Genomic DNA, 25722 nt, shown 5'->3' with positions numbered 1-25722 from the left:
TGAGATCATTAACAAGATCCTCCCGTGTAGTTCTGGGCTGATTCCTCACCGTTCTCATGATCATTGAATCTCCACGAAGTGAGATCTTACATGGAGCCCCAGACCGAGGGAGACTGACAGTTATTTTGTGTTTCTTCCATTTGCGAATAATCGCACCAACTGTTGTACCTTCTCACCAAGCTGCTTTGCGATTGTCTTGTAGCCCATTCCAGCCTTGTGTAGGTCTACAATCTTGTCCCTGACATCCTTGGACAGCTCTTTGGTCTTGGCCATGGTGGAGAGTTTGGAATCTGATTGATTGATTGCTTCTGTGGACAGGTGTCTTTTATACAGGTAACGAGCTGAGATTAGGAGCAGTCCCTTTAAGAGAGTGCTCCTAATCTCAGCTCGTTACCTGTATAAAAGACACCTGGGAGCCAGAAATCTTGCTGATTGATAGGGGATCAAATACTTATTTCCCTCATTAACATGCAAATCAATTTATAACTTTTGTGAAATGCGTTTTTCTTGTTTTTTTTGTTGTTATTCTGTCTCTGACTGTTAAAATACAGCTTCCATTAAAATTATAGATTGATCATTTCTTTGTCAGTGGGCAAACGTACAAAATCAGCAGGGGGTCAAATACTTTTTTCCCTCACTGTATATGTAGGCTATTTATTGTTATAAAAGTGTAATTGCTTTGTAATTGTACACGATTAAGATTATTTAGGTCATTTGCCAAGTGTAAGTAAAGAAATACATAAAAAGCAAAAAGTTAAAATGGAAATTTTATTATAACAAATTATTTTTCTTTTTTAATACATTACTTCAAATTGTCACATTTCTACATTAGAGTTTGTTTGTTTCTATTTGATCACATTTCTGTGAAAACTTTACACTTTTCGTGAAGTCAATGACCTGATTATGATGACTGAATTTCAGATATTACTGAATACATAATCAGCAGCAGCTATAAATATCACTTTCTGGTAGTGTTTCAGAACTATTTAACATATTGATTCCTGTGAGGTTTTAGAAAAACATGTGCACCTTCATACAACTAAGTGCAAATAAGTGATTTTCTGCTGGTTAAGCATATGTAAGCAGAATATTAGCAAAACATTTTGTTGCTTCTCTATTATTCCAATGATAATGCTCTCTTTGCTTGTTTCTGCAGTCAATTCTTGTCCTGCTCTTGCTGCATGTTTAATTTTTTCTTTACATTTGTTTCATGCTTTTATCACAGGATTTTATTAAAAAAATTTAACTATTGATATTAGAATTTAGCTATTGGTTATTTGTATGGTGAACTAAACGACAGTTCCAAGTGCTTTTCGATACTTTTCAGCTTTTCAACAGTGAGTAACACTGAAGTGCCACAATATTGATAGCTACTACTAAAGTTATTTCTATATAAAGTGCACAGGTTCTAATACTGCAAGGCACAAACTATTAATTAAGGTTTTTTAAGAACAGTCATACATAACAAAATTAGATATCTCTAAGAGTCACAGACACACACAAAAAAAGTCCCTTTCACAGTACGTGTACACGTCAAACTTTGTCTATTTTACATTAACATGATATACGATAAATGTCATGCATGGCATACAAATCACAAATATTTTACATACAAATACCCCCCTTGAGTAAAGAGTGAGTAAATTTACAACAGTAATATTATTAAACCAAAACAATTCTATAAACACAAATAAATCAATAAAACCAAAACAATCTATTTAACAAAGCAATGGCAAAATAAACAGACTTTCAAGCAAATACAGCTGTAAGATTAAACTATTTTTCTATAGACATGAAAAGTTTAAATGAACTGACTCCTTTTTTCAAATTTGTTTTAGTTTGTTTGTATGCATACATGTGTGTGTTTTATGTACTATGGAAATACTGTCGGCTTGGTCTGTGCAACATATTAACATGTAAACGTAAAATTGTAGTTATTGAAATATTTAGTTAAAAAAAATTGCTGGTAAATTTTTGGTTAAAAAATACACATGAAATTGTGAAATAACAGGCTTTATTCATTTAGAATCAAAATGTTAAAATAACATAATAGCATATTTGTGTAAATTCTGCACGAATACTATTCTTTTTTTTTTAAGAATACTTTCCTGTTTGAATCCATATAAACCCTGAATCTTTCAAGGGGAACCTGAAGTATAATGCATGTAAAGACACTGGTTTGTTCAGTATTTAGTAATATCATTTTTCAGTACCTTTTAAAAGTGTAATGTTTCCAGTTGTTCATTTATTGTCTGAATAGAGCACTAGAGGAAATGAAGAAAAAAACTGGTTGTTGAGAACTGGAGTAGGAATTGCACATCAAATGTGGATTGGTGTCTGTCCTTAAGTCTCATCAGAAAAGAAAGGATTGACCTTTTTGAATATTAACAACCATTTATATTTTCAAAAGAAAGAAGCTACTTCTGGAGTACTATTGAACAAAAATGGTTTGTGAAAATGATACACAAAAGAACTCCTGGTCCCCTTGAACCCATAGTTATACAATAGGGGGCAAGGTCTGTGTCTGGTCCTGAGAGTCTGTGTCTGTGTGGTGGTCTGCAGGCTGGGGTTTGATGATTATGTGCACTGGACGCTCCCCTGTCTCCCTTCTCCCCGCAGTGTCCTGGGCGGTGTCCTCGTGCATCTCCTCCTCCGCAGACGCCCCAATGGGCCTGAGTCTCTCGACTGTAGACATCTTCTCTAACTTTCCAGAACCTGTCCTGTTGCTGGGGGCCTTGCGGTGGCTGTGTTCCTTGTTGTTGTCCGGGACCAGAATGCTCTCAGTAGGCCTCCTCACAGGGCGTGTTTTGGGCCTGGTCTTGTGTGAGCGGCCTTCCTGGATCCAGTCGTGCTGCATGGCCTCATCTGGGGTCATGCGCTTCTGAGGGTCCCACCTGTGACAACAATGGGGCCAAAATGGGAAACAAGAATACAAACCCAGGTCACCCATCTTTGCCTGTACAATGCATTAAGCAGCATTCAGTACCCTATGCCCCTGTTCAAACACTGACTGTGTGCTTGTAGCTATACATGGGACTGTGGTTGGAATCCAATTGCACACACTTCATACTTCATGCTGATGGAGGTAGTAGGGTTAGCCAGGGCTAGACCAAAAGCCACCAAAGTACAGCACTGCAAAGAACTGGCAATTTGAAACATTAGTTGGTGATTAGTTTAACTATACTTATTTACTATACTCATTAAACTATACTTATTTATCAATTATATCAGAGTTTGTCTTTTGAGCCTAAGAAGAACATTAAAGATTTTAGTTGATTGATCTAAGACAAGGGGTGTTTTATGAAGCTTTGAAGGCCCCTAAATTGATTTCTAAACATTTACACATGTCAAGTCAACTCCAGAGGTTGGCTGATATAAGTCCACTGTGTCTGCAGCTTTTAAAAAGACTCTGATGTGTTAATCTAGCCAAGATTATACTGTGACAAAACATAATAACAGCCAAGCATTCTATGATAAGCAAGACAGGACTTTTTCTTCAGAGACAAAATGAAACACAATAATCTTGATTGTTCTGCCTAGAGAAGAATTACACTTTTTCCCAGAGTGTGGTTATATCATCTTGAACTGATTGCCATCTAATGGTGCAGATTGCATACCTTTGGTAATTATCAGATTGTTTAAATTAATTAGGAACCCTACTGGAACCCTACATTGCACTTCACCATGCAATGCTGCCTGCAGTTTGATCAACTTCAAGTTGCTAACTAATGAAGATGACATTCATTTAAATCTGAACAGTACAATCTCTGTCAGTGCATTCACTCAATATACAATATTAACTTGATATGTGATTGTGCAGTGACTCCACACCCAAAAATCTCCATTACGTCAACCAGAGTTTGATTACTGTACATACTGTATTTATGCAATACTAACCACTAACCAAAGTCAAAGGCAAGTTATTGGATTTAATTTCTCCTGACTTCTAATGTAGTCATATTTAGTTGTATAACATACAACACTTACATTAGGCAGCCTCTTAAGAAATCCAGAAACAGAGGGTCATTCGTCTTCAGCATAGTGGTGAGCTCTTTGGAGCTGGGTCTTCTTTTCCGGCCCTTACTGTTCGTAATGTTTCTAGGGTTCCCTTTCGAATCTGTAGAACAAAATAAACTGGGTCAGTCATCCACTGAATTGCTTTTTTATTATTTTCTTAAAATTACTTTAACATCTATTTAAAGGCAAATTGTACTTTAAAATATGTAATCAAATTTATAACATCCTTGGGGTTAAATAAAATACTGTGAACAAAACCAATGTGTATCACCCCAAAAAAAATTAAAATAACTGCTTACCAAAAAATAATCGCCTTCGTGATGCTGTGTGAACAAATTCATTTGGAGGCAGCCCCAAGACCTAAAATAAACCACATGTTCACTCAAACCATGCCATCTCAGTATTCGGCTTTAATTCTCAATCCCTTTTTAAGTCAGAAAAAGGATACATACATGAGATCACTGTGGTATAAAAAGGAAACTCTTCTAGAGATTTCAGTGTGTTTCTTTTAATACATCACTATACTGTATATCACTAATAATACAAAAAATCCAAATACTGTACTGCTATTCCCTCTTGGCTAAGACCCCAGTTATTACAAATAGTTAAAATACTATACACCCTCCCAAAATAAAAAGGCAATGAACAGAAACCTACTTTATACCACCCGGAGGATTAAAAAAAAAAAACTTACAACGAAGTCTACTATATAAACTTAATTTATCTGTGCATTATTCGGTTAAATGTAATGGTGTCTCATAAACTTAGCAGGTTGTATGTTAAGAAGCAATTGGGGGTCAGAATAGATGATATTCCCTGGTTTGGGACTATACCTCCATGATACACGCAATCTGCTCCACCTCGTTCTCCCCGGGGAACAGAGGGTAGCCGGTGTACAGCTCTGCCAGAATGCAGCCCAGACTCCACATGTCAATGGCCATGCTATACGGGTGCCCCAGAATCACCTCTGGGGAGCGATAGAACCGGCTCTGTATGTAGGTGTACACTGTAGATCATCAAGGGAAACACAAAAGAATGAGGCAAGCACACATTCGTCACAAAGGTATTTGAGCTTGGAATTAAGTACGCAGCTATGAGGTAGAGAGATCTGTAAAACCTGCAGTAATGGGGTTGGCCACCACTGCTCTATAACAATGATAATTATACAGTGATGATTATATTAAAACCGTATGTGCTAAACAACTTATTATTAACTTGGGTTTCTATATACATGTAATAACAAGGTTAACTGAACATATTTACTTTGATCTCATTTCCAGGCTGACACAAGTGATGACATTACTCACCTCTCTGTTGTTCATAGCAACTGGATCCAAAGTCAACCACTTTTATATTTCCTTGTCCTTTCTGGGAAAGTAAGATGTTTTCCTTTTTGAAAAGAAATTAAATGCAATCAAATCAAATACTTCAAGCCCTTTTTCTCCATTATTTGTTGTTAGTCAGGACCCAATTGTTTAAAAAGATTCAGTACTTTCTTGGGCATTGAATGGGGTTTATCACAGGCTGAGTTCTGGCTGACTGTGACAGGGACATGTTATTAATTAATTTGACTAATACCTTCATGTGGGGTGACACATACTACAAAAACCATAATACAGGACTTGACCTTAACAACATTACAGAGGTGCAGGTATATTTTACAAGGAGTAATACTGAAATACAGTAAACGAAGCCACTGGTGGAGCTAGCTTCCTATGAACATCAGCACTGACTCATCACTCATCACATGCTGGAGCCTCATCAAAATGCAACAAGGCAGACCTCACCTGCCATTCCTATGATTTATCCCTCTGCTTTTCAAATAAGGTAGCACCCTATACAGTGCATCATGTCTGTTTTGAAATCCTTCCATTATCTCCTGTGTTAACATAATTTAGTTAACCATCATGTTTGATACAAAGCTTGTGGTTCCAAGGCTATTTCCTCCTTTAAGTTCTATTCTGCCTTTTAATGAAACCTAGACAGCTGTGTATCTCTCTCTCTCTTTCTCTCTCTCTCTCTCTCTCTCTCTCTCTATATATATATATATATATATATATATATATATATATATATATATATATAATTATCAATTGGAAAAGGAGCAATAAGCATTATTCCTTACAGGTTTGAGGTCACAATGGATGATTTTCTCTCTGTGAAGCATTTGCAAGCATTTCAGTAGTGCGTAGGCAAAGCGTCGAATGAGAGCCAAACTGAATCCTTGAAAGTTGTTTTTCTTAATGAGCTCGTACAGGTTTAATCTGGGGAGACAGAAAGGGGTTGGGGGTTTAGGGCTTTCAGCATGCATTTCACATCAAACTCTGAAAGTTAACGTTAGCCACATGGCACACTGATGCATAACAATTACATGGACTTTATAAATGTTTGTTTGTTTTTTCCCCCAAAACAATTGACGTGTTCATCAATCATTTCCAACTTGTTTTATTTTTAGGTGCAAAACTGCCTCTTGCCACCAGGGTGCAGAACATACTCAATACAGACAGCCCAAGCTTTTCTACTATAGCATGAATGATGTGGTATAGTAATTGTACAGGACAAGTTTGTTGATAGGTATTTAAATTGCTAGTTATACTTGATTGCAACTCATATTTTTTTAACCTCAACCAGATCTATAAACCTAAATTAACTTTAATCTACTAAAAACCGATTGCATCTCTCTGGTTTTATGCGAGAATCTCTTAAATACATCAATCAGCCGTACACTTTACTGTTAACTACAGTTAATTGAATTAGGAAACTGTCTGAGAACAGTGGGTAAAATAACAAAAGAACACTCCATAGATATGTACTTTAAAACTTAATTTAGACAGACATATGAACAATTTTCATATTTATAAGGTACAGACTGCATTTGCACTATAATAAACCCCATTCACGAGATTCAAGAAAAAGATCTGCTATAATTAAAGGCTTGAACACTTTGCACATGCTGATTGTTACAGGATATTATCCTATTCTACTCGACTACTTCTATAGATATCATTTATAGATAAGGCATTTTTATCACACACATTAATAACACAACTGTTCAAGACAGTAAAAAAGTAAAAGCTGGCCAAGGCCTGCCAAATATGTCTTGTGCACATGTTCAAAATCAGTGACATAAGAACATAAAACAGTTTACAAATGAGAGGAGGACATTCAACCCAGCGTGCACGTTTGGTGTCCATTATTGATCTAAGGATCCTATCCAGTCTGTTTTTAAATGTTTTAAATGTATCTTTAACCACATCGCTGGGTAGTTTCTTCCAGATTGTGACAACTCTCTGTGTGAAGAAGTGTCTCCTGTTTTCTGTCTTGAATGCCTTGAAGTCCAATTTCAATTTGTGTCCCCGGGTGCGTGTGTCCCTGCTGATCTGGAAAAGCTCCTCTGGTTTGATGTGGTCGAGGCCTTTCATGATTTTGTAGACTTAAATCAAGTTCCCACATAGTCTCCTCTGTTCCAGGGTGAAAAGGTTCTGCTGAGCCACCTATTTTAGTATCATCTGAAAGTGTGACAAGTTTGCTAACTATCCCAGAGTCCATTAATATAGATTAGAAAAAGCAAAGGCCCTAGTACTGATCCCTGTGGAACTCGACTAACAACCTCACTCCAGTTAGAAGCGACTCCTCTAATCGACACCCTCTGTTTCCTATACATCAACCAGTTCATAATCCATCTACTTACATTACCCTGAATGCCTACAGCTTACAATTTGAGGATCAGTCTTTGGTGTGGAACCTTATCAAAAGCTTTTTGAAAATCTAAGTATATCATATCATATGCTTTCACATGATCTACAGCTGCAGTTGCATGTTCTACAAAATTCTAAAAAATTTGTAAGACATGATCCGCCTCATCTAAACCCATGCTGACTATCTCCAAGAATATGGTTTTCATTAAGATGCTTCTCCATTTTCTGTCTAATAATGTTTTCCAACATTTTACAAGTGATGCAGGTGAGACTGATTGGTCTGTAATTTCCTGGCTCAGTTTTGTCCCCTTTTTTGTGGATTGGTATGACATTTGCTGTCTTCCAGTCAGTTGGCACATCCCCTGTTCTAAGTGTCATGTGGAATATTTTAGTTAGCGGCCTATAAATAATTTCCCTCATTTCTTTAAGTACTATTGGAAATGTACCATCCGGCCCAGGTGATTTGTTTGTATTTAATTCTGCTAGTCCCTTTAGTATCTCTCTTTGGGTTTGACTGGACTGATTGTTAACCTGTGGCATTTCTTCTTTTGGCTGTTTTTTTTTGTAAAAACCTCTGTGAAATACTCATTTAGAACATTTGCCACATCTTGTTTGTTTTCCAAGATACTTCAATTCTTGCCCTTCATCTGTTTCACTTCCTCCTTTAATGACCTCTTGCTGTTGTAGTATTGAAAAAAACTCTTTGCATTAGTTTTAGTTCCAAGAGCTTTGTTTCTTTCTATTTCCCTCTTTGCTTTCCTGATCCCTTTCTTAAGATCTCTTTGCAGCTCAACAGAATTCTTTGTATTTTGTTTCGTCTCTATTCCTTCTGTATGCGCTATACAACATTTTGTTTCTCTTGATATTTTTGTGAATACTTCTATTAAACCATTTTGGCCAATGTTTTTTGGTCCTCAATTTGCTAAGTTTTGGTACAAATTTCTCCTGAGCCTCAAGTAGTATATTCTTAAAATATAACCATCCATTTTCAACTGAATCTGTATACAGTGTGTTCCAGTCTCACTCTTCTAAGTGCCACCTTATACCTTCAAGGTTTGCTTTTCTAAAATTGTAGACCATTGTTTTAGACTTGGTCCTTGTTGTTTGAAAGTATGCCTCAAAGCTAACCATCTTGTGATCTCAGTTTGCCATTGGTTCTCTAACTAGTGTCCCTCTGACTCTGTCTTGGTCATTTGAAAAGATCAAGTCAATGCATGCGCTCTCTCTAGTTGGTTCCCTGACAAATTGAGTTAGAAAGCAGTCATTTGCAATCTCAACCATTTCTATTTCTGCTTCTGTAGTCCCATCTGGGCTTTCCGAGTCTGTTTGGGAAATTAAAATCAGAGAAATTAGAGAAGCCACATCCTTGATACATGCAGTCCTGATTACATTGTACAATGAAACATCTTTCTGAATATCTGAATTGGGTGGTCTGTAACACACTCCTACCACTAATCCTCTGAATCTTTTATTCACTAGTTTAACCCACAAAGATTCTGTTTCATTAACAGGATCTAATTTGAGTTCTTCTGCTCAGCACAGTTGAGTTAATCTCTTCTGTGATTTCTGACATATAATGCTACCACACCACCTCTTCGATTATGCCTGTCTCTCCTAAACTGTGTGTATCCTTTCAACTTGTATTCATCCCCATCATTTTCTGAAAGCCATGTTTCTGTCACTCCTACAACATCATAGTCACACGCCAGCACTGTGGCTTCTAGGTCTAACATCTCGTTCCTTATACTCCTGGCATTTAGGTACATACATTTCAAGACTTTCCTACTAGCAGTTTCCCTTGGTTATCTTTCCTTAGTGGAACATCTCCCATTGTCAGAGCACCCTGCGCACATGCTCCCTAGTTTAAAAGATTCTCAATTACTCTGCACATAGTACGCTCTCCCAGTGCATTAGCCCCCCTTCTGTTTAGATGTAGACCGTCCGGTTTGTACAGGTCTCATCTATCCCAGAAGACCAATGCTCCATAAATCTAAACCCCTCTTCCCTACAACCAAGATTTCTAATCTCAGCCTGTCTCCCTGGCTTGGCACGTGGTACCGGAAGTATTTGGAGAAAACTACTGTGGAGGTTCTGCTCTTTAGTTTCTTTCTTAACTCTTTAAATTCGTCTTGCAGAACCTCTGCCCTGCCGTTTTCTATGTCATTGGTTGCAATGTGGACCATGACCAGTGGATTCCCCCTGGCTTTGGCCCGTAGCCTGTCTACTAGTTTAGGGAGATCTGCAACCTGAGCACCAGGCAGGCAAGATACCATGTGGGTCTCCTTATCACTAGAACACACTATGATCTACACCTCTAAGAATCAAGTCTCCTACTACAGTGAGGGAAAACAGTATTTGATCCCCTGCTGATTCTGTACGTTTGCCCACTGACAAAGAAATGATCGGTCTATAATTTTAATGGTAGGTGTATTTTAACAGTGAGAGACAGAATAACAACAAGAAAATCCAGAAAAACGCATTTCAAAAAAGTTATAAATTGATTTGCATGTTAATGAGGGAAATAAGTATTTGACCCCTTCGACTTAGTACTTGGTGGCAAAACCCTTGTTGGCAATCACAGAGGTCAGACGTTTCTTGTAGTTGGCCACCAGGTTTGCACACATCTCAGGAGGGATTTTGTCCCACTCCTCTTTGCAGATCCTCTCCAAGTCATTAAGGTTTCGAGGCTGACGTTTGGCAACTCGAACCTTCAGCTTCCTCCACAGATTTTCTATGGGATTAAGATCTGGAGACTGGCTAGGCCACTCCAGGACCTTAATGTGCTTCTTCTTGAGCCACTCCTTTGTTGCCTTTGGCTGTGTGTTTTGGGTCAATGTCATGCTGGAATACCCATCCACGACCCATTTTCAATGCCCTGGCTGAGGGAAGGAGGTTCTCACCCAAGATTTGATGGTACATGGCCCCGTCCATCGTCCCTTTGATGTGGTGCAGTTGTCCTGTCCCCTTAGCAGAAAAACACCCTCAAAGCATAATGTTTCCACCTCCATGTTTGACGGTGGGGATGGTGTTCTTGGGGTCATTCCTCCTCCTCCAAACACGGTTGAGTTGATGCCAAAGAGCTCGATTTTGGTCTCATCTGACCACAACACTTTCACCCAGTTCTCCTCTGAATCATTCAGATGTTCATTGGCAAACTTCAGACGGGCCTGTACATGTGCTTTCTTGAGCAGGGGGGCCTGGCGGGCGCTGCAGGATTTCAGTCCTTCATGGCGTAGTGTGTTACCAATTGTTTTCTTGGTGACTATGGTCCCAGCTGCCTGGAGATCATTAACAAGATCCTCCCATATAGTTCTGGGCTGATTCCTCACCGTTCTCATGATCATTGAAACTCCACGAGGTCAGATCTTATGGAGCCCCAGACCGAGGGAGACTGACAGTTATTTTGTGTTTCTTCCATTTGTGAATAATCGCACCAACTGTTGCCACCTTCTCACCAAGCTGCTTGGCGATGGTCTTGTAGCCCATTCCAGCCTTGTGTAGGTCTACAATCTTGTCCCTGACATCCTTGGCCAGCTCTTTGGTCTTGGCCATGGTGGAGAGTTTGGAATCTGATTGATTGATTGCTTCTGTGGACAGGTGTCTTTTATACAGGTAACGAGCTGAGATTAGGAGCAGTCCCTTTAAGAGAGTGCTCCTAATCTCAGCTCGTTACCTGTATAAAAGACACCTGGGAGCCAGAAATCTTGCTGATTGATAGGGGATCAAATACTTATTTCCCTCATTAACATGCAAATCAATTTATAACTTTTTTGAAATGCGTTTTTCTGGATTTTTTGGCTGTTATTCTGTCTCTTACTGTTAAAATACACCTACCAATAAAATTATAGACTGATCATTTCTTTGTCAGTGGGCAAACGTACAGAATCAGCAGGGGATCAAATACTTTTTTCCCTCACTGTATAACTACCTCCCTGTTCTGGGGGGGAGCGGGCACCATAGTGCTCTGGTGCTCAACTGCCCTCCCATCACTGTCGGAGCCATCACTGTCCGACTCGGTGTCCAGCGGTTGGAACCTGTTGGGCATTTCCAGCTCTCGGGGTGTCTCTAAGGGTTGTGCGCGTCCTTTTCTGTGGTTATGACCTACTGTAATCCAGCAGTTCTCTACGCTGTCCTTCTCTAAGGTCTCAATTGACCTAGGTTTTGGCGTGCACACCATCTCTCTCATGGGCTGATTGACTAATTCTTCTATATCACTAATACAGCACAGATCAACCAGCTGAGCCTCAAGATCACTGACCTTGATCTCTAGGATTTCAACATGCTGACAACGTTCACAAATAAAATCTTGGATGATCTTGGTTTCTATCCCCTGGTCAAATGTTTGACTTTTTTTTTTTGTCACAGAGAAACAGCACAGCTCTTTCTCAACAGCAGTTTTAAGTATCATTTTATCTACCAACCCCTAATTCACACCTAACTGGCTCCAACTGGATCCACCTGGCACAACTCACTTAACTGAATTCCTGCTAGTCCTTGACTAAATCACCTTTCCTTCAACCTATTTACTTTAACCAACTCAGCAGCTGTACTGAATTGACTTCAATTAAGGCAAACTACAGACAAGATTAACTTCAATTAATGCAACAAAATCAGGAATGCTATGACTGTTTGAAACTAGAAACACAACAAGATGGCTGCCTCTAATCTGTCCTGTCCTGTCCTGTGTCTGTCTATGACAACTTTTAAATCCTTCTGTTTACGTGACAAGTATGTCTGAATCAATTTACGTATTTTTAACAATTTACATACATATATATCGCCACATATTTCATACTATTTGCATATGTATGTCTGAATCATAATTAGAGACACGTAAGTTGCTTATCCCTTAAACTGTGTATGTTTTTTAGCCTGTAATCAGTAAAAACACAAAATACACTACAGGCTGTAACTGGAACCTTCCCTCTAGCAACGGGTAGAGAGAGGAGATAGCACCCTAATTAAGTCATTAAGTAAGGTATACAGTGTCTGTAACGCAATACATCAGGCGGCTTCAAAATGTCAGCCTGGGTGCTTGTAGTGCCCGTTTACCTTTCTTTTAAAGCTGATGAGTTCTTAGATTAGGCAGAACCTGAGCCCAAATGAAAACACTCTCACTGGCATCATTTCTGGAAATCAGTCTTGCCTTGCCTTTGATTAAAGTTTTATTGTAATCTTTTTTACAATAAATCTGCTCAGAATCAAATTCAGAGTCCTCTATAATCATGTCAACTGTAACTATTATTATAATTACATAATTACATTATTGCTGATTTCTTAACATATTGCAGTACCATCTTACATATTACAGTATACAGAATCCATATTTATGTATTACATTACAGCAAGTGCTATTAATCTAATTAATGCTTAATCCTGTATACAGAACAGAAAAACTACAGCAAAGCAAAGTCCAGCTCCTGGGACCCAGGTTTGATTCCGGACTTGGGTGTTTGCCTGTTCATCAATTTGGATTCATGTACTCACTTTTGAAACTTGTAACCACAATTTAGTAAACTCGGCACACAAATAATAATTTATGTTTTTTCATTAGTTTGGATTATTTATTTGTGGGTGTGCTTTACTATATAATGGTCATACATTATTTAAATGTGCATACAAACTGGAAAAACCATGTGCCCATTTAAGTCAGATGATAGCTGCTATCTGCTCAGTGCTTACCCTAAAAGCTCAAAGGAAATGCAGAGGTGGTTGCGAAAGTAGAAGTACTCCTTCATGTGGATGACATTGTGGCTGTTCTCTTTGTCTTTCCTGCGCAGGGCATCAAGGATTTTCAGCTCCACCAGGGCTTGATGGTGAAATCTGTGTTTTTCAAAGGCAGCAACAGTGTAAGAGCTTAGTTTCAGAATAAACAATCCAAGGACAGAACAATTTTCTGCAGTTCAAACATTCTGGCAAAGCAGGGTTCAGGACAGTACTGAACACTAAAGTGCAGTTCAATGACACTAGATATCCTCTATAACTTAAAATAAAGTGAAATAATAGATTGTTTTTAAGTAACCAAAGTAGTGTTTAAATTTCTGTTTAATCTTACACACAATGTCTTTCAACTATTTACCCATATTTTAATATTTTTGAATAATGCTACCCAAAATACTTGATATCATTTTAAAAATAAAGTGTATTTTGTTGAAAATGTATATACCATAAATGTCCCATATCAACATTGAACATGTTTTTCTTTGTTTATTTATTTATTTGTTATTTGGACTGTTTAATTTCCCCTCACTGAAATAGAACAGGATAATTTCTATTAACTGTGAAACTGTGCAGTTTTTACTTTACAGGACTTTACAGACCAAAATCATAACTAAAAAGAAAATGTAACATTCAGCCTTTTAGCACAATCATTTACCAAGTACCCATGAACACTTCAGCCATGTTTAACTCTGCTGTGTGTGTGTAACTGCTCATTTTGTTTTCTGTATTATTGATTGGTCTTGGTCTTGATCTGAATGGCATCAGCTTTATTGCATGAGAAAATAGCCATGGCTGTGGCAGGGAGGAATAACCCAATAAAGAGGACTTTAAAAGAAGTTGATTACTCATGAATTAATATATTAATACCACATGAATAATAAAACATGAAAATGACAAGCACTTAATCTGAATTCTGATGTTAATGTATAACAGGGTTAGGATTAGAGTCCATGTGCTCAATATCTGATCTCAGATGATGTGCATGAGGTATTGATGCTTTAATCCTGTGGAATTCCTGTATTAATTAATGAGCAATCCCACCACCTTATTCTAAAGTGTTAATGAGGACTCTCACAAAGGAGGCTTATGGTAACAACCTGGGTGCCCAGCATGAAGATCAGAATCATAAAGCACATATCAACTTTGTGATTCTATCCAAATCAAAGAAGGTGATCAAAGGATATAACCTTCAACGGCACACATCCGAACACAAAGTTCAGCTATTTGTGAAATAAGACATAGGACAGCTTCATAGACTTGATCACAAAATAAAAGCATAATGTTGGGTTAGTCTTGATTAAAACCTCCCTCTGAATGAGCATGGAGTCAAAAATGTCATTCTTCAGCACTAGATTCCTCATAACCCACATCCAAATTGCTCTCGTACTCATTAATTGCTTTCAACATCTGCACCAAATACACCAGCTGCTGTGCCTTTTTTCACAATGATGGCTTGCTTTCCCCATGTCTGTCCATCTCTCTCATGTTTTGTTATTAACTAACATATATTATGAAGGCTTACACATCTGCATTAGCCTTTATTCAGAACCACAACAACTGGGAAGCAAGTTCTCTTGGTTTTGTCAAAACACAAGAACTAGTTAAAACTGTTTTTCCTGATGTCAGACTGGGTTTGACATGGCTATGAAAGGGATTTTCAACATAAGGGGGTCTAGAACTTGGGGAATAATTTTCCATTGAAAACAGTAAAGGTGCAAGAATAAATGAGAGTTGTGTACTATGACAAATAGGAACTGTGCAGTTTGTTAGGATTTAAAACATATTTACCTCTTTTTGTTGCGAATTATTTTGATAGCAACAAGCTCGTTGGTTTTATGATCCAGACATTTAAGGACTTGTCCAAAGGATCCTTTTCCAATTACTTCCAGCACTTCAAAGCGATAAGCAATGTGATCATGCAGGACCTGAAAGCAGAAAATTTTAATATGAATATGGATATGAAAATAGAATTGATTCGCCAGGTGACAAATGCAGTACACACCTGGGAGCCTTTGTGTTGTCTAGATAGCTTTTCACTTTCTGTTTCCCATCACCTATGAAAGCAGAGCCTGTGAGATCTTTTCTATTTAGGTCTTTTATACTTCTTTGCTCCACGGCAGCTGTCTGATTGGCTGACCATAATCCTCATAGTCTCTAACCCAATACACATGAACATCAACCTGGGAACTATCCATGGTTCTGAAGATGTAGATCCCAATGCTGCCAAACTCCTGGGGGGGAGGGAGCAGTGATTTCTGGACATGAATTCCAACCCAACCCAGCATAATTGGTCTTACTACATGGTTTACAGGATTAATTAACTGGATTAAGTAATTTCTCTCCAGGCTTCAAAACATTCTGTGAGGACTGTATCTTAAGTGCACATAATTTTTTAGCCTTTCAACTTGGGAAAAAAGGATACAAAGTAATGTACAAAAAACGTAAAAGTAATTGAGCTCTCCAGTCGGAATAAAAAAAAAAAAAAAAAATGAACACCTTTGAGTTACACATAATTCAAACTTACTGTCAAAATCCAGCAAGTCAGGACATTATATATTTTGTTCTTCCCAAACAAAGCACATAGATTGGGTTCAAACATTTGCGCTGTTTGTAGCTTAATCCGCCTGATTCACTGCTGTCTCTGAAACGATTAACTGCGTTCCATCCCCCACCCCATCCTAATAAGTGTCCTAAACTACACGCTGTCAGAGGCTTGAGAGAGCAGATGAGGCTGACCTTTATGTAGCTGCCGTGTTCATCGTCATAGCCGCAGTTCTGCTGGCTCCCTTGGTCCCCCTCTATCTTCTTGGAGTCCAGGCCAAGGTACCACAGCTCAGAGTAGTCCATGATCTCCTCCTGCTCGAACTCTGACAGCCGGTTCTGGAAGTGCTTTAGAGCCTCTGAGGAAAGAGAGGAAACAGGACCCTCATAGTAGTGGCTATAATAATTACTTCTGCACCGTAATGTACTGTACATTATCCATGATCAGCTTTATGTTTTTCTGTTTTCTGACAGGACTCAGTGAAGGCTCATGAAAAGCATTTTAATTGCTTCAGTAAGGTAAGTTTAAAATATCTTCTTACTAAAACCTGCAACCAGCTTTTCATCTTAGACAAGAACGTATAATTTGTATATTTAAAGTGAAGGAAAAAAGTAAAGGATGTATTTTTTTAAAGGCTTGCATGAAAGAAGACGCCTGGAAAGTATCATTCACTAAAATCTGCAAGTCACCTATGACACTAAATAATCCAGCAAGAGTTAAATTACATTGTAGTTTTTTTAATTGACAGAATTTACAGCATTGTTATTAGCTGCGAAAAAACTATTTTGAAAGTATAAATAGTTACATTTGTTTTTTACCTAATGAGAAAGAAACACAGCAAAATTGGAAAGGGTGACATAAGACAAGAGAGAAGGCCTTGCAGACGACTCTGGCCTACAACATAAACTGACAAGAGTTTGGGTTGTGTGCTTCATAGGCAGCCTGGTCACAAGAGTACAAAATAACAGGTAATGATAGGAACAGAATTGCCTTAGGAGGAAAAGGCTGCTTTCCCTAGTGCTTTCACGAAAGTTTTCAGCTTTTCAGGTGCAGCAGTCCAATGGTGGACAACGCTGGTCTTGGAGGGCTGCAAGGTCTTCTGGCTTTGTCAAACCCTGAGTTCTCAGTTCCTTTAGCAAATACCTGGTATGTAAAACTGAACCAATCGGGTACCATTCCCACGTTGTAAGCAGGTGGAGATACAAGCTATAAAACCTGCAGACCTATAGAGCTCCAGGACCAGGGTTGCCCAATCCCTGAGGCAGCCTCTTCTGTGAGTGTCACACACAATCTCAAGCAAATAAACCAACAAACAAACTGAAACACACAGGCCTGCTTTTCTCTTTGCCTTTAATCCTCACGATCAGTCCTGCCTGAAACACTCGCTTCCCAAACAACATCTGTGCAAGTCATGGAAAGGCGGGGGCTGTCTCAGATGATGAAGCTGCTGCACCCTGACCTCCATCCTCAGACACGTCACTTACCGTGATTCGTTAACCGACAACAAGAAATAACATAACTCCTGCGTACCTGCCGGCGCAATGGGAAGCCTGTGCCCTTCGAATGTCCTCTCCTTCTCCTGCTTGTTGGAATGGCTTTTGCTGGTGGAGTCGGCGAGACTCTCCACGGAGCTGAATCGCGTCGGGTACTGCAAGCCCCTGTGCCTCTCCTCCTGCCAATCAACAGGTCAGCCATTACATCACTTCCACTCTGAGGCGCAGTCGCCGTGGTAACAGCTACCACTCCAGAGAGGCCTCAGTGAAGTCTCAGTGCCTCAAACCCCCTCCTCTCATGCAGAGCAGCATCTCACAAGATATCTTCGCAAATGACGGTTGGACAAGGGGTGTAATAGACAGCTTGAGAATGAAATTATTATGAAATTAGTTATCATTAAATGTTATATTTCTGGAAAAGATCTGCAGAGCGCACACATCTTGTGACCACCTCGTCTCACCTATTGGTATAGCGGGTTTATTATGTTGTGTGGCCCTGTATAACATAGAGGGAGCCAGGGGTCAAAGGGCATAGACTATATATAGAGACTCTTTTCCTTTCTTTTCCCTACATAGTTAACTCCTGCATCCTCTCGCCACAAAGAGATGGCTAAGCTTAATGTGTGTAAGATGACATTAAATCTAAAATAGCTTACCTTCAACATAAAACAAAGCCTCTCTGAAAATACGTCACAATCATGCTGAAGCCTAATTTGCTTTGAAAAACAGACAGGAGATAGAAAGCAGTGCTACTTATTGTCTTTGTTCTCCTCTTACAAATGCTTGTTGTTTTATAATATATATATTATTATTCTTTTTTTATTGTTTTAATAGATCTCCAAGGTTTTATGCTTTATATCTCTGAGTTGGAATTCTTGCACAAGACGACAAGTCATCACCATGGCAGATCTAGGGCATTTCTATCTGTTTTTACAATTACCAATAGAAATTATTTGAAACCAAAGAAGTTAAGGTCCAGTTGCACTTCCTCCCTTATTTTATATCGCACTGCTGTATCAGGTGATCCTCTGCTAATGTCCAGGGCAGATGAGCAAGTAACTTCAAATAGAAAAAAGCAACCATCCATTCATTAATAGATAATAATAACTGTGTCATGTCTGCACTTTTGAGCTCATTTGTACTTGTTTGTATACTTATTGTGTATTGTATTTTGTACTGATTGCATTTACTGCACCTTGTAATGCTTTGAAAATGTGTCTTGTGAAAACTAACTTGCCCTGGGTAAGAGATTCTGCGAATAAATAAATACATCAATTTCAATTATAAATTCAAGTTTTCATTGAGATGGGTTTTCAGAAAAATAAATGGCTGCAAATATTGTGTACTTCTATTTTCACAGCCCCAAATAATACGAATAAATGAATAAATGACAGGTCTGAATGGATTGACAGAACTGGTCTGTACTCTAATGCAGTAGTGCAAACCTAGTTATGGAGAGCTATAGACCTATACATCTTATAAATGGCTTTCAAGAGAATTCAAAAACATATTATCATTTGACCAATTAAATGACTGCAATGCAAATGAAAAGACCCAGTGACTCTCCAGGTCTTGGGTTGTAGACCCTGTTTTTTTCCATATGTTTCATACTACAATGAGTCAATCAATGTTATACTTCCAGTTCCCTCTGCCTCTGGGCACCAGATAACACACTATTGTATGTAGTTCAGCAGAGCTTATGTTGCCCAATCCTAGTTCAGCCCAGGCATTTTTCTCTTTTGATAAAACAATACATTTGTGATGTACAATTAGTATTTGCCACAGAAAGTGTATGTCCTATTTTTGTGTTGTAAATGAAGTGTAAAAAAGGGAAGATTTGTGCTAGTTGGATTGAAAATCTTTCTGGGCCTGCAGAGTTGCAGTGGAGCAACACTGGCCTGATCTGTGAGTGTGATTGAGTGCATAAGTGAAGTCTTGAAGGGCTAATATAAAGCAACCAAACTTAAACAAGTTAACCTTAACCTATCAAGATACACATTGGTTTCAATATCCCTAAACAATTCTGCAGTTCAATCTGTAATGATTAATAATGTGTTAAAAGACAGCTACTAAATTGCCCTCCCTCTCTGTCTGCACCCAATGGGTCATTATTGCATCAGGCTCTACTGGCAATGCAGTAATGTTACTTTGTATAAGTTTGGGGGGGTTACATTAGCTCTTGAAGCTATTAAGACTATTCACACACTACAAAGTTTCTACCTTGCACTGTGCACACACCTACAAATCATTGTCGACCGTGTGTATACGTTTGTGGTTATTAGTCTCACCTGGTGGGCCTGATAACCATTGGGCATGCCCTTGTTGGCAATGTGTGGGAGAATGCTCTCATGCTGGTGGTGCAGCTTGGCATTGGTTACCACCATTTGCTTGATTGGGGCCTCCAGCTGGGGCAGGGTGCCAACATTGGATCCAAATTTCTAGAGCAGAAGAATAGAAAGAGGGACAGAAATGGGACGCCTGTTCGGGCAATCCTATACACCCAGCTATCAGTATTGTCCAGGGCCAGACCCCTCGGGGTGGGATGGAATTACCTGGCCTGGCGAATGGCGGAGCCAAATAATGTGAGGAACACATGGCCTGACTGAGACTGTCACTCCACACAACCTGGGAGAGCTTAACCTGAGTAATGCTCTCAGGCCAATACAATTAACAACCCATTAATAGGCACTTACACTGCCTGTGAAATATGCACCTCATTGTTGGTTTCCAAAGGCACGTAAGGCAGGTACCAGTACTCAAATAAGGAACAGATGTTTAGTTTGTTGTGGGTCCATGTAATACAGCTTTTGCAAATAAATATTCATATATTATTAAATGTCATTTATTTGTATCTTGTCCTATTTATAATACCCCTCGGCCCAACTTCATAGGAAGAAACATATCTTCATGATTAGCACTTTCCTCAAAACAATGAGGGATCATATTGATCTCTGTTCAATCATGGTATTGTTTTAACCTTGGAATTATTTTGTAATTTCATGTCTTGTATTTTTAATGTCAAAGGTATTCTCTTGGGAGACTTTTCCTCTTCACACGGGCTTAATAAAAACTAAAATTAAGTGACTTATAAAAATAGCCTGACACGCACCTCTCCTTATGTCAGCCCTTTGTTCATTGTTTACCGAAACTGAATCCCTGTCTCACTGTGTATCTGGGAGGAGACAGGTAACACTACTACCTGATAGCACTGACTTAATTTATTAAGGTGACAAAAAGGCCATCCCTTCACTTACACAATGAACATTTCTGCTCACCACACCGGATATACAGCTCCTCTGCCTAGCTTTCACTTCAGTTATTCTGCTGTATGAACCACTGAGGGTTTATAGGTTTTCCTTCAATACGTACCTGTTGGTAGGGCTTGTTGGAGCCCTGTCGGTTGGTGTCAGCCTGTTGCAATCTGTGAGTGAAGGCATCTGGCCGAGATGACTAAAAGCAGAAAATAATCATATTATTTAGAAAAGGAGCACAGATCTACATAAAATATACATACATATACATACACAAAACCTCTACCTGAAAAAAGCAAAAAGGAAAGGAATCCACCTTCTATTAACTGAGCATGAGCACTTAATCCAAGAATAGACTCCTACACGTGAAGCCAAAAATAATACTCTCCACCTACTCACTAGTCTTTCTTTTCATGAACCCCCCCCCACACACACACACATACACACACACACACACGTCAATTCAGATTCAATTAAAATGAACTGAGTTTAAAAAGCTGGAATCTTCTGCCACACAGTAATTAATCCTCAATCTGCTATCTGACTGGCCACTGTTGCAGGTCCTGCCATGCTATTTCATACTGGGGAGTAGGTGAGCTTCTGTACTGGGGACCAACTGGCAAACTTAGCTTGAAGTAAAGGAGAGCATCAGCTAAGAGAGCCTGGGATTACTGATAGTCACTATGTGAGCTGAGACAAACAGATGGGCCACTGAGCTTGACCTACACGTTTAAGAAAAATAAAGACTGTAAAAAAAGGAAAGGGCCCTGTGGTAACCAGACAACCATGTTTCTTTCACCATGGGCCAGTTACAAATGTTTCTTTTTTAGTAACAGATAGACAGCATCTTTTGTTTAACTGCTAAATGGGTTCCCTGGTGGTGGATTGCACTGTAATACACTGTGGAGGTCAGCTTCACAAAAAGGGGCAAGGAGCGGACGAGTTCTGTTTGCTAGAGGCATACGAAATGGCACTGGTGCCGGCTGGGGGTAACTGACTGCTTTTGATGTATTCAAGGCTGGATGTGTGTACCACAGAAGATTTGCCCGAATCCCTCCATACCCAGAATCAGAGCCCAGCTGGGTACCCATGAAAATATTTCTACATGCAACATTCACAGTAACATATGTCCTCATGACCACAGGCCAAAGGGTAAGAGAAATATGTAGGTCACTGTGTCAGGTCCATGAAAATACTGCATCTAAACTCAGAAGCTAAAACACTGTTTATCAGTCCACAGCCAAACTCAACTAAAATGAGAATACTGAATAAAAATGATGAATCAGATTTAGTGTGAGGCAGGGTCCAAGTGGGGAGAGGATAACTACTTCCAATTATATAAATACATACATACATATAGATACATAAATATATAAATGAATGAATACAGGTTTGTTGGAGTAATATTTCCTCAGTCTAATACTCTTCAGTGTTTTCTACATTATTATACGTCATAGTAATCAGCACAATTACAGGACTTGATATCAAACGAATCCTCTTGTAATTTAAACTGTCACAATAAAAAAATAAGAGTTGGTTGCTGAAAACTGAACAGCTAGCATGAAAAATAAACACACCAATACATAAATAAGTGATATGTGTTTAAAATGTATCAACTGACAGAGAGAGAGACTTGGAAGTAAACACTTTAAGAGACTCTCTGATACAAGACAAGGGATTCTACAGAACATGAAGCTGAATTAAAAATGTTTATTTACTCATTTATTATTTTAAATGAGTCAGGTATGTTTCTTTATTACAGTTGGGTAAATGGAATCAAGGCCTATGCTGGAACCTGGTTGAGAGAATTCTATTACTGTAGTTTAACTTTATCACAATCCTTTAATCCACAATTCTGGCAGTGCCCGGTTTCCACATTCTGATGCCATTATAGCCAGCTGCTTCCTGTCAGCATTACCCCCATTGGAAGGGGACAGGGGGAGACAGAGCAGTCACTGTACTAAATGAACTTTGCAGATCAAACAGTGTTAAGTGGGTCAGCATGTCTGAGGATCAGCGTAACAATTAAATCTCAAACAGATTGAGCACTATCATGCACAATCACAAATTAATTTGTTTACATCAATGTTTCCTGTATAAGTTTTTCGAAACTAATTAAATATTGTGACAAAAAAAGAGAGATCTCAAAAGTGATGGCACTGTTAAGTTATCACAGTGCTCAAGGTCAAGCATTAAGCACTTAAGACCTTGAAAAGCCTGCCGCACAAGAGAAACACAGTGCAAAGCAGATGGTAGAAGACGCTCCTCTACTTTACTTCACTGTTAACCCTGCATTGCCAAGTTATAGCTGCAGCTCGTGGCCTGATGGTATACTACCACATCAGCCATTTTCTCAGCAGGGGGTTGTCTAGATAGATGAGTGCATTATTTTAAATACTTCTATAGGTTATGATTCCACTGCTTGTGTTTTCATCAAGAAAGCAAATGCCAGATATTTTAGAACAACAACAATGAACTATCCTACAGAGAGATTTATTATGGTCAATGTACGTTTGTGATTTATGGTGAAATATATGTGTGTATATTCTGCAATAATAATTATTAATATTATCATGATGATGATGATGATGATGATGATTATTGACTGCTTTATAGACACTAAACTGTTCTCTACAGACATCACTATGAAACATTATACAACACATTTCAAAGTAGTTAAAAGTTTAATATATAAGTATAATATACAGAATGTATCACCTACCCCCAAAATGATGTTCTTGACACATTGGCAATTTGGAATGGCATATATATATATATATATATATATATATATATATATATATATATATATATATATTTCTTCTCTCCTTCTGTATTACTGTTATATATCTTAGGAAGAGTGATGAAGATGTAAATCATATTTACCTGTACTACTGTTTTTTGTTTGTTTGTTTGTTTTTTAGGGTTGGTTGTTGTTGATATTGTTTTTCTTTGTTTGGTGTTACACTTTGGAGATAAATAAAGAAAGGGAGCAATTGAAAAAGAGAGATAGAGAATGAACTATTGCCAATCTAAAATTGCAGTTGCAAATCCACAACAGCAATCTTTACACCTACTTAATTTATTTCCTTTATACACTTACTTGATATAAGCATTCTGTTAGGAAAATCAAAATTATTTAAGGAAGTTCAGTCTGTTCATCAAATATAAAAACGACAAAACAAAGTTTACAATTGACAGCAGAACTAAGACAAAATGACATTTTATTTTCTCATAAACAGGTCCAGTCACCAGAAAACGCTACCGGTTAAAAACTAGTACTAGTCTAGCAGTCATTTTGTACGTGTTGTACAAATAGGAAAAGTAACTATTTCGCTCTCCCTCCCTCTCACCATACAAATCAGACCCTCTTTCAATGTCACAGTGCTTCTCAGCAGACAGGTTTGGTTTTCATGATAAGCTGTAACTTGCTATAAAATAACACGTTTTTGCGCTTTTTTTTATTTAACTGCTAGTGTAGCAATATAATGCACCCACATGGCTGATTCAAGAAGATCAATTCTGAATAAATGCTGCTTCCATTTTTATACACACCACTTCAGAGAATCGCAATCATAATATTATTGATGCAGCTATTATTAAATATCATCATACTCAATATAATCAACATGCTTATGACTTACCTCATTGAATGTTTTTAGTTTCTTATGTTTGACTAGTGTAACAGAGAGAACAAAACGCGTCTAAGCCATGCAATATCAGTATAAACCTTTATTTCCACACGCTACTGTGCCTATTATGTGTATAAATCAGCATTTAATAAACATTATTATTTTTCAGATGCTAGTTGCGCAGTCGCACACAAGACACCATGCATTCCCACTCACCTTGTTTATTTCGGGAAACATGCCGCTGACCTATTCCTATACCATCCCAGACCCAATGAGCATGAGCGAAGCTTCCCAAAAGTCCCACAACTTCGAAATCCAGGTAGACACAGACTGGAAATACATCACAAGTAATTCCTCCGCTAATATGAACTTCTTGCTTGTACTCCCTTCAACATCCCTTCATCGCAGACGGTGGGAAGAGATTGGCAGCAGTGCGCATATTAAGGAAGGATATGCAGAGCTTAAAAACCAAGGCTGCCAGGGTTATCCCAGCGCAGGTCTTGTCTTTGGGTTAAAATATCTCCCGTCAGCAGAAGATTAATGAGAAGGAGCAAGCTGTTCGTCTTATACGTCCCTCCAATAACCACCTGTTTATGTTTGCGAGCTGACAGCTGGGATCCCGATATAGATCTGTTTTTCTCCAACTGGTCGTCTACTCCGCACGAATGCAGGCAGTTTAAGAGTCAGCGGGCTCTGGCACCACTGCGTACCCGGGGCAGGTCCCTCTAATCCCGGCTTGGACGTGTAGTTCCAGCGCTAGAGCGGGGGGCAGCGCTTGTGGGAGCTCCACTGTGCAACACAATCCAGGATCGCTGCCCGTAACTGTAAACCTCACTCACTGTGGCAATGCTTTTATAATGCTGCGTTAACATTATTGACATTATACATCTTAAATCACACCTGCCTCTGTATGGTGACCCACAAGCGGCCCATAGCCTATTTCTCCTGGGCAACACAGATTGGATTCAGTAAATCCACAATCTGAATATTAAAAAAAAAAAAAGAGTTCACGGTTCAATCAATGTTATGTTTGCACCAGACAACTGCCCTAGATCAGATGCTGGCGGGGCAGAGGTATGTACATAAGTGTCTGGTCAGATCAGGCTCTCAGTGGTTGCGGGTCTGTACATGTATATATGTTGCAGACCAGTGATCAAAAACCTAATGATAGGATCCTGTGCTATACCTTTATACATATTTATAATACTATCTGGGCAGGCTTATTCTTTTCTTTCATTATTTTCAAAATCGCCACACGACTAAAATAGTACATTATGGTATGGATTTTTATGGGTGGTTTGTGATAGTGATAGAGTGTAAACTGCTCTAATTGCAGACTGAATTTGGAGTGTCAGGACAGCAAAACTT

The 25722-nt window shown here is 38.7% G+C and overlaps 1 protein-coding gene across 1 annotated transcript; it reads right to left on the bottom strand.

Annotated features, from left to right (window-relative positions):
* Positions 1-749: 749 nt before the first annotated feature.
* Positions 750-25201, bottom strand: dyrk4 (dual-specificity tyrosine-(Y)-phosphorylation regulated kinase 4). Its single transcript, XM_066724466.1, has 13 exons — positions 24571-25201; positions 20841-20921; positions 19760-19909; positions 17509-17650; positions 16173-16336; positions 15225-15361; positions 13398-13538; positions 6143-6281; positions 5325-5406; positions 4851-5023; positions 4317-4377; positions 3988-4117; positions 750-2894 (listed from the first exon to the last, which is right to left on the bottom strand). Exons 1-13 carry the CDS (start codon positions 24589-24591, stop codon positions 2498-2500), a joined length of 1818 nt encoding a protein of 605 aa, XP_066580563.1. The 5' UTR covers positions 24592-25201; the 3' UTR covers positions 750-2497.
* Positions 25202-25722: the final 521 nt, after the last annotated feature.

The sequence above is a fragment of the Amia ocellicauda genome, chromosome 15 (genome assembly GCF_036373705.1).
Source record: "Amia ocellicauda isolate fAmiCal2 chromosome 15, fAmiCal2.hap1, whole genome shotgun sequence".
Lineage (NCBI taxonomy): Eukaryota > Metazoa > Chordata > Actinopteri > Amiiformes > Amiidae > Amia > Amia ocellicauda.
Note: the sequence above shows the minus strand (reverse complement) of the source record. Positions and strands in the feature narration are given on the sequence as shown.

Excerpts from the sequence above, each read along its gene's own strand:
- dyrk4 (XM_066724466.1), bottom strand. The coding sequence starts at position 24,591 with ATGTTTCCCGAAATAAACAAG. Across the intron at positions 17,651-19,759 it reads ATGGTTATCAGGCCCACCAG|GAGGAGAGGCACAGGGGCTT; the intron begins GTGAGACTAATA and ends GTTGATTGGCAG. Across the intron at positions 4,118-4,316 it reads ACGAAGGCGATTATTTTTTG|ATTCGAAAGGGAACCCTAGA; the intron begins GTAAGCAGTTAT and ends TTTGTTCTACAG.